This window comes from Citrus clementina, unplaced genomic scaffold, assembly GCF_000493195.1.
Source record: "Citrus clementina cultivar Clemenules unplaced genomic scaffold, Citrus_clementina_v1.0 scaffold_4, whole genome shotgun sequence".
Lineage (NCBI taxonomy): Eukaryota > Viridiplantae > Streptophyta > Magnoliopsida > Sapindales > Rutaceae > Citrus > Citrus x clementina.
This window is the reverse complement of record NW_006262274.1, coordinates 15291760-15302165: the sequence shown is the minus strand read 5'-3', so window position 1 is coordinate 15302165 and position 10406 is coordinate 15291760. Positions and strand designations below refer to the sequence as shown.

Sequence of the window (10406 nt, the reverse complement as noted above, 5' to 3'; positions counted from 1 at the left end):
CTACTAGTATGATGATGCAGTATCGTTGGCACATGCAATTTAATTAAGACATTTTCACTAACTTAATTTTTAAGTAACCTCTTAAATGTGATTAGCTATTGATTAAATGATAAATTGTTTGATTGGTAAGACAAGTGATTAAGAATCCAATCAGCTATTGTATACATATATAAAGTTTGGAGAGGGATTCCTTTACCCATTTATACAAGGTTACACTCTCATGCAACTTTGGTAAATATCTTGGTGTTTGGCTTTTCCCAGAAAAATGCGGGCAAATTTGTCCTGTTCATTAGTCCAGGCAAAGCAGCATTGTTTTGTAAGACATATCCAGATCATTTTCAGGAAGACTAAACTACAATATATACGTTTTCAATAAACAACCAGAGAAAAATCATGACAATTTCATTTCTGATGGAATTTTTTGGTTTTTTCACGCATATAGCCATTGAAAATTTTGTGTTTATGAACGACCAGTAGAAAAAAGTACACTGTCAACCCGAGTATTAACAGCAACCTTCGGCAGCCCCGTGCAATTGGAATGCACATTTTCAATGACATATCACCTTTCTCTATAGCTTTTCGCCTCTAAAAGAAATGAAAAAGAAAAGAAAAGAAAACTGTTTTCTTAAGTGCAAATGCTTTGAAGATATCATTTTAACTGTGAATGTTTACGCATTGTAAAATTAATTTGGATAAGAACTTTACTATATATGTCGTGCCATCTTTAATTTAAATATTTTAAAACATGGAAAGGTCTACGCAATCTGTCCTCCAAGGCCCCCAGCATTTATTTATTAAAACCAAAAAGACACAAGAAAGATACATATCGCCAAACACATGAACGAATTAGGAAGCAGGAGTAAAAACACAAGCCCCAAGATTATTATTACATGAAATCAAGCTCAGCCAAAGTAGCTAATAAAGCTCAAGGACTTTCTTCCAGGATGGCCGGTTGCTAATATCATCCCACCAAGCACTCACATGCTTTCTGTCTCTAATCATGTACTCCTTCTCCATCGGCCCAACCAAGTATTGAGTAAATGGAAGGTGACTCAGATCAGCCAGGCTGAAGAAATCTCCTGCCAAATACTTGCTCTTTGAGAGCCTCCCCTCGTAAACATCAAGAACTTTTCCAAGTTTTTCTTCACTCTTCTTTACCAATTTTTCATCAACAGAAAGTCCCAACTTGGAGGCAAATAAAAGTTGCACAGTCATCTCGTAAATTGGTGGGTGATAGTTGTGTGCCTCTACCTCTAGCCATTGCTCCACAAGGCCTCTTTCTTCAATTGTTTTTCCCAGAAGTTCGGTTCCTTGAGACCTGTACTTTTCGGCGTAGTACCTTATGATAGCTCGAGATTCTGTAAATGAATCATTAACTTGAAATGTTAAACTTATAACTAGAATACAAAACTAGTAATTTTGAAAGCTTAAATTTTCCTTTTAATCTCTAGAGTTTGCTTGATTTACTCTGTTACCTCTTTTATCTTAAGAAGTTATCCAAAATGTTTGTGCAGTTACTTTTCATAACTATATATGGATATGATTTGTCAATAATAGAATAGAATTTTTCTGACATAATAATTTAAAATATAAACAAAATTGGCATGCAAGTGGGATGGCAATTTTTCCCGATGGGATGGGATCCTGCGGGATCCCATCCCATTTAGAACGGGATTGAGACATATTTTTGTCCCATAAAAAAATTTAGGGACGGAAGTGGGACATTTTTTTATCCCAATTACATATGCGGGACGGGAGTGAAATTGGCAAATTTCGTCTCATCCCGCCTCATTGCTGATTAAGAATGGAAAGTTTTTCAATTGGGATGGGATCCCGCAGGATCTCATCTCTTTGGGGAGGAGATTTGAACATATTTTTGTCCCAAAAAAAATATAGGAATGGGACTGGAACATTTTTTCATCTCATGTACATATACGGGACGGGACTGAAATTGGTAAATCTCATCCCATCCCGTCCCATTGCCAACCCTTGATGCAACCGACTTGAAGTAAAGAATAATCGAGTAAAGTTTAACCAAAACAAAATTTTCAATACCATTTTGGATAATTTTAGAAAAAAATCTCACAAACTATCTGTTTAATTAACTTAAATCTAAAGACATAAAAGTATTTACTCTTAATTAAATTTTACATTTCAATTTGAAAGTGGAAGGAGTACCGTATAACGTAAAATCTCCATCTTGAATGACAGGCAGAGCACCGAAAGGCTGTATATATAATTTTGTCAGAATTGAAAACAAAAGAGTAATTAATTAATCGAAGCATCGAGACACACGATCGTCAATTAATGAATGAAGTGATTAGATAATGCATACATGCATAATATATTTATAAAAAAAAAAATTGCTGATTAAATTAATGAACCTGCAATTTGAGGTACTCAGGATTTCTATTCTCTCCTTTGATGAGATCAACGGGAGCAGTTTCAAATTCGATCTGCTTCTCAATCAAGCAAACAATCACTCGTTTAGGAGAAGCATAAGCTGGGCCGTACACCTTTACCACCATTGTTGTTGCTTTTGCTATTCTCTTTCTCAACTTTTTCTCTCAATAAAAAGCAGTAAGTGAGTTTGTGATGCTGGGCAGTTTGCTTATCCCCTTTAAATAGGCAAATATAGTGCCATAGTGGGATTTTTTCATTATATTTATATATTAATTTACAGCCACTGGTAGGAAGTTATGTCAAGGGAGGTCGTAGATAAGCGCACGCCATCATGTGTATTGTCCTATGTTTCACAAAAGGAAAAAAATAAACAAAAAAATAAACTTACAATTTCTATAGAAAGACTCGCGTAAAGAATTGACTTTTGAAAACGAAAATTAAATTGGAGGGAGTGACTGCTTCTAACACCCCAGTAAAATACTGGACACACCCCATTTGTAATAACCCGGCCGATTAAAAAATAGACATAATTAACTCTTTCTATAAACACTCTTTGTAATTACATAAATAACTTGCCGATGGCCGTGGCCGTGGCAGTGGCAATGGTAGCGGCCGTGGTTATGGCGATGGAAGTGGTCGTGGGGGTGGCATGGGTAGATGTGGCAAGTGTGGACATGGATGATTGCAAATTGATTATAGATTAAGTAGTCCCAAGAACTAGGAGATAATTGTCTTCCTTAAACCAATTTCACATTTTCGGGCTTTTCTTCAATTCTCACTTTAATACCCATTTTTCAAGGAAATTGTTCACGCCAACAAGTTACGCCAGTAGGTATCTTGACCTGCTTTTTGCAGTCTGTATTTTGAAATTTTGCCATCCTAGTCCTCAACTACCTGCTCCACATTGCATACCTCATGCAATTAGTCCATTGTCTTTGCAGTTCAACCTGACTCCGGTTTCTACATTTGATTGCTTGAATTTTGTGCTTGTTGTTCTTGCTCCTGGTTAATTGGTTTTGCTCTTTATATATGCTCGCTTCTACCCTTTTTTTTTTAAGTTCAACGCTTCTCTGTTTTATTTTCTTTCAAATCACAACATTATGGATCAGGTAGTCCCAAGAAATTAGGAGGCAACAAACCAGCAACTGCAGGACTAGTAGCCGTAACACCAATTAACAAAGAATCTTGTTGGGGGACTTAGCATAAGATTTATAGGTATCCAACTCAAAAGACTAGCCTTTTAGGTGGAGTGACTTACCACATTATAAACCCAAGCATCTCTCCTTTACTAGCCAATGTGGGACACAACTCAACAATCCCCCCTCGGACAAAACCACCGCCAGACTCCGGTCCTTTCGTCCAACACACCTGAGTTGTTCCACCACCACATTCCGGCTACTAGGATCTAGCTCTTATACCACTTGTTGGGGGGACTTAGCATAAGATTTTTAGGTATCCAACCCAAAAGACTAGCCTTTTAGGTAGAGTGACTTACCACCTTATAAATCCAAGCATCTCCCCTTTATTAGTCAATGTGGGACACAACTCAACAAATAGTTATAAGGACTTTAGCTTCCAACTGTGGACAACCTGCCGGTGATGGTGGCCGTGGTGATGGCTATAGTAGTGGCCATGGTTATGGCGATGAAAGTGGTCGTGGCCGTGGCAGGGGTGAATGTGGCGGGTGTGGATATTAATGATTGCAAATTCATTATGGATCAGGTAGTCCCCAAAAAACTAGGAGCCATTTGCCTTCCTTAGCCAATTTCACATTTTCGCACTTTTCTTCAATTCTCGCTTTAACACTCATTTTTCCAGAAAAAATTTTCACGCCAACATGTATCTTGACCTGCTTTATGCAGTTTATATTTTGAAATTTTGCCATCCTATACCCTAGCATTAATGGGTCATCAACCACCTGCTCCATATTGCATACCTCCATTAGTCCATTGTCTTTACAATTCAATCTGGCTCCGGTTTCTGCATTCAGGTTGCTTGAACTTTGCGCTGGTTGTTCTTGCTCCTGGTTAATCGGTTTTGCTGCTTTATATATGCTCGCCTCTCTTTTTTTTTTTTAACTTCACCACTTCTCCGTTTTATTTTCTTTCAAATCACAACATTATGGATCAGGTAGTCCCAAGAAATTAGGAGCCAGCAAACAAGTAACAGTAGGACTTGCAGCCGCAGCACCAGCAGCTTCCAAACCAGATTCTCAGCTTACTGTTGTTTTGGGACTTTTTCAATCAAATTGTGGAGTTCTATTATGCAAAACATGAGCACGGCAATTAAGTCATTGAGCTTTTGGCAATTGTTTTGAACATTAGCACGGGGTTGACTTCTGTACTTATATGCCACTTAAGCCACTCGATTTTCAGTATATTTTGGAATGCCTTATAGGAGCTCCACATATTCTCATAGTGAATTCTATTGAAATTTCTTCTCTCATACACAAGACTTCGTTGCCGTTCTCTAATCATATTCGGATAGTGATCAAACTCCCAATGGATCAAGTTGAAATTAGATCAACATGAAACTCAGCTCTTCATTCTTGGTTGTAGAAAAATCTATCTAATTTTTTCTCTATGCAATATGGTCCAAGTTGTCTGTTAGACCAAGTAAACGGATGACCTCTACTCTCCAAATCAATTAGCTTACATTCTTTCACAGCATCACTAAATTCGGCAATCACATTGGCATTTCTATCCAAACCCCCAGTTTTCTTATTTGAATACAGGATCTCATTAAAGTCACCAAAACACAGCCATGGGAGAGAGGACAAACCTGACATTCTTCTCAAAAGAGTCAAGCTGTGCTTTTTTTTATTTGATTTAGGGTACCTATACTCCTGTGCATCTCCAAAATTTCCCATTCACGTGCTGAACATGCATGCCTATGTGGTGTCTGTTGTAGGATTTAAGTTGAACATCAATATCCTTACTCTATAATAAGGCAAAGCCACCAGTCTTTCCAACTTTATCAGTAGCAAAATAACTATCTAGAATCATCGTTCTACACGCTTATTTGACATGCACATTTGTCAATTTGGTTTCATAAAGAAACACCAGCTGAGACTTCTGCAATTGGAGGATTTTCTTCAATGCTAGGCACGTTCGGGGATTCCCCAAATCTCAAACGTTCCAGCTTATGATTTTCATGGCTGTCAGTGGGGTTGGTTTCCAGCCTCTGCCGCTACATTCTCTGTAAACCTCCTTTGTCCATATTTCAAACTTCTTGTTTCTTCTACCCACAAAAGATTAAATTTTACTGGGGAAAGTTGAGTTTGCTTGGCTTGTGAATCACCCAGGCTCCTCATTTTAATTTTTTTGCATTCTGGGCTTGGTTTTATTTATTCTTCCACGGGCCGCTTGAGTGAAATTAGCCCAACATTTCCGGCCCGTGTAATTACTCTTTCCCTTACTTCCAATTTCCATTTCTTGATTTCTTCCTCTTATCTTTCACAAATGTGCATATCCCAGCTACTTCTGTTTCAGTATGCTTTTGTATTTGGTCCATATTGTCTCTCAATAGGGGTGGGCATGACGTTGGTTTGGATTGGGTTTTAAGACAACCCAAACTAAACCATAAAAGTTTGGGTTCAACTCAAACCAACTCAAATGTTTTCAACCCAACCCAACCCAAACCAATCCATTTGGGTTTGGTTTGAAATTTATTATTAAAATATTTTTTATTTTGATAAATTTAATTATATAAAAATTATAAAAATTATTAATTATTTTTTTAATTCAATTTTTATTAATTATTAAATTCATACTAAAATATGAAAAAAAATATAGTGGATAAAAATTATAAATAATAAATTTTACAATAACTTAATCCTTAAATTAAAGAATACTAGAAAATTAAAATAAAGTTTAATCACAAAAATCATTAATTCTCAATAAATAAGAACATAAACTCTAATAATAAACTTCCACAAACATGACATCAACAGGTAAATTCAAAGAAAGAAAATAAATAAATAAACTTATGTAAGTGCCATTTAGTTAAAATAATAAAATTTCTTTAACTAAAAAAATGTATCCTTTGACTTATAATTATTGAGATGATAATTTTCTATCAAATGGTGTTTTTTTTTTCAATAAGTTGATTGCTCATAAATTTCAGGATGGAGGATCATTGTCAATAAATCCCATCAAAATAAAAAATGGAGTATTATTTATGCTACAGTATCAATATAGCACACAAAATGTTAATTTTATTTATAATAATTTCTAACACAATAATATTTTATCAATGGCGAAATATCATTTCTCATAATTATTAATTATTTCCTTCCAATGGCTAGGTAACTATGCCCTCAAAAACCATCTCAACATTATTACTATAATTTTCCTTGATTTAAATACAAAAACAACAATATAGATTTGGTGTTTTTCTTATTACTGTTAGAAACATAAAAGCGGTAATTACGTAAGTATAATATGAGTTCATAAATTGAAAAAAAAATGATTTCATTTCATCAAACCCTAATTTCATCTCATTTAATTATTTACAGTAGCATTTATTTAATTTAGATTTGTTTTTACATGTTGTTTTCCTTTTCTAACTGTTAACAATTGATCACGTCGCGAACAATTTAATAATGACCTTTCATTTATTTGTTTTTGTTTTCATTTATTTCATTTGACAAGTTTGAGTATTGAGGTTTTGTTCATGACCCATGGATAAACCATACCCAACCCATAATGAAATGATTTTTTATATAAAATCCATATTTAACCCATTTTCATACTTTACCCAACCCAAATTATTTAATTTAGTTTAGATTTAGTTAAACCCATGGATTGTGGGTTTATGCCCAGCCCCATCTCTCAGCATATTTAGGCCCATTGAGCCCATATTCTTTTTTTCCATCTCCAATGCATTTTCCCACTTATTCTTTTCACTGTTTCCCGCTAAATTGCTCATTTTTATAGACATTAGCTCCCCATCAGCTATCTCTGTAGCATTGCTATAGTTTATAGTATGTTGTTTATTATCCCCTCCATGCTTCATTAATGAGCCTGCAGTTAATCCTTCCACGTGGATGATCTTTGTTGGCTTTGTGCTGATCCCATTGTGAGATTGGGTTGCCCCAGATCCATCTCTCACACATTGCTTACCCTGGCCCGTTTTTTATTGAATTCGTTCTTCTTGTTATTGGTTTTCCAATGCTGACTATGACGCTCTTTGCTTCCTATTCCAAAGTTCTTAATCGTTCTCTGCTTGGCTCTTTCCTCTCTTGTCAGTGCTTTCATCCATGCTCCATATGTTAACTATCTTTTGGCTACCCTTTTTACTCAAGACACTCCTTACATTGATGCTAAATTAGCCCACAATAGAAGCAAAAGTCAGGCAATTTTTCATAAGCGATTCAATAAAAATCCTCTCACTATCTTCTAGTTTTAACAACAACCTTTTTTCAGTGACTGTGTTACATCTATCGAGATTCTTAGGCGAGAAAAAAGAGCCAAAACATTCCCCTGTTTCATCCATTTCCACCTCCTCAACCTTACCAATCTTTTTTCTTATCTCCCTCATTATGTCTTTATCCATACACATAATAGGTGCATTGTGAATTTGCACCCAAAATGATGTATGGTTGAAAGCCTGCTGCTTAATGTTACCCACATTGGATGGTTCTATGAGCACCATTAGCAGGTTGTTGAAGTGCCATGCTCCTCCATGCAATATCCTCTTTTTTTTGCTTTCTGAGGCAAATTTAAAGATGAAGACGTTTTCACCTAGACTCTCCACTTTCAATTCCTTTATTGATCTCCATACTCGTTGCATCGTTGCTCTAAGCCCTTCACGGGAGACTCCACCTGTATGAAATATTTTTCCAACGAGACAAAGTGCTGCAATTTTCTGTCCTTTAGCCTTCATTCTTCCCCCAAAGTTGATCATATTGTCTTCTTCTGATTTTAAGCTTATGGCTTCACATTTACGTATGAATTCATCAGCGTCCATCTCTCCTTTTAAAGCAGATCAGTTGAACTAAAAAACTCACCAACTTCTCACCAACCCTTTTAACTATATTGATTCCCCTTACCATGTTTAATACTCTTACCAATTTCCCCCTTCCTGTTTTTTTTAATGTTTTCCACCCACCCTGCGAGTGACACTCCGCCACTCAACCCGTGAGTGAGTGACAAATTTGGATCACCAAGGATCCTTTACTTCATCAATTCTAGGCTCTCTTTGAGAGAGAACTGTCTAGAAGGATACTTTTTTCCTTTAGTTTCAGTAACTTAATGAATATTTAGTATTGCTTTGGCATGTGAGATTGTTGGATTTTTAGAATTTGGAGAATTGCTATTGACTTCTAATTCTCGGCAGCTTTTCTTTGAAACATTGATTATTTGAATGGTTTTCAATTGATGGGAATTCAGGGATTTGTTTGCAGCTTGCGATTTGGGGATTTGCTATTCACGTGATTGGGGGGTTGCTTTCACATTTTGTCCCTTTTTTTTCCCTCTAATTACTTTTATTTTAGCTTCCAAATTAATGTTAGTGAAGAATGTAAAAGTACACTGTTATCCTATAACATATTAAGTTCATGTATCAAGTGAGTGCCGGGTCAAGTTAGTATTTTCACATCTAATTTTTCATAAAATTCCCAAAACTTTTCTAAATTTTTGCAAGTGCCGAGACACCCTCTAGTCTTATGCAAACTCCACCCGTAGTTAAGAAATTGTGGGTAACTTGTGCGTGTAAAATGCTCAGATTGATTACACTCTTTTACCCCGGCAAAGCAGCATTTTTAGAGGACATGTCGATATCATTACTACCCAAAAAAAAAAAAAAAAAATACAAGACCTCTTCTATTTGAATAAATAAACAACTTGCAATAAAGTAAAAGACACTTTCTAACCCCTTTTTTTTTTCAAAAAAAAAAAAAAGCAGTATAAAATAAAAAAAGAATCAAGCCTAAAAAAAAAGCTCCAACTCCAAACATTTATTTATTTGAAACACATATGCAAGAAACATATCCCACAGACAGAAACAAACCAAGTAGTAAAGAAGTAAAACACAAGCCCGAAAATCGAAACACATACAATCAAGCTCAGCCGAAAGGAGTCTTACAAAGCTCAAGGACTTTCTTCCAGGACGGCCTGTTGCTAATATCATCCCACCAAGCACTCACATGCTTCCTGTCTCTAATCATATGCTGTCTCCCCATCGGCCCAACCAAGTAGTGGGTAAATGGAATGTGACTCAGATCAGCCAGGCTGAAGAAATCACCAGCCAAATACTTGCTCTTCGACAGCCTCCCCTCGTAAACGTCGAGCGTTTTTCCAAGCTTTTCGTCACTCTCCTTCACCAATTTTTCATCAACGGGACGTCCAAACTTGGGAGAAAATAAAAGTTGCATGGTCAGCTCGTAAATTGCTGGGTTGTAGTTGTGTGCCTCTACTTCTAGCCACTGTTCCACCAGGCCTCTTTCTTCAATTGTTTTTCCCAGAAGTTCGGTTCCTTGAGACCTGTACTTTTCGGCATAGTACCTCATGATAGCTCGCGACTCTGCAAATGAATCATAACCTTGGAACGTTAAACCTATACCTAGAATTTAAAACTTGTACCTTTGAAAGTCACTTATGCCATGTTTAAGCTCATAATTAATTAGAAAAACTAAAGCATAAGTAAACAAATATTAACAGAAACATATATACCAAGACAGTTTTTAGCTACTTTTAAAAATTCACCAAGCTACCTGAGAAATCAACTCAAATCTAAATCTGAAGACTTGAAAAAGTATTTACCGTATAAAATAAAATCTCCATCTTGAATAACAGGAAGCTCTCCAAAAGGCTGCAATATTTTGTTAGAATTAAAAGCATAAGAGTCAATTAATCAATCAAAACATGAACATCAATACACACGATCTTCGATTAATGAAGTAATTAAATAATCTATACATGCATAATATATATATAAAAAAAAGGCTAATTAAATTAAATTAATGAACCTGTAATTTGAGGTACTCAGGACTTCTCTGCTCT

The 10406-nt window shown here is 35.8% G+C and overlaps 1 protein-coding gene across 2 annotated transcripts in view; it reads right to left on the bottom strand.

The window, feature by feature from the left end:
- Positions 1 to 763: 763 nt before the first annotated feature.
- The window catches only part of LOC18044680 (glutathione S-transferase F9), a 10029-nt gene continuing 386 nt past the window's right edge, over positions 764 to 10406 (bottom strand). Inside the window, exons 2-4 of one of the 2 annotated variants that reach the window (XM_006437053.2) lie at positions 2385 to 2456; positions 2179 to 2227; positions 764 to 1358 (exon numbers count right to left, since the gene is read on the bottom strand). In XM_006437053.2, coding sequence (XP_006437116.2) covers positions 916 to 1358; positions 2179 to 2227; positions 2385 to 2456 — 564 coding nt within the window. In that variant the 3' untranslated portion in view covers positions 764 to 915. Of the gene's footprint in view, positions 1359 to 2178; positions 2228 to 2384; positions 2457 to 9334; positions 9928 to 10166; positions 10216 to 10372 lie in introns of those variants that run through there. The other variant, XM_006437052.2, reaches the window with a different exon arrangement.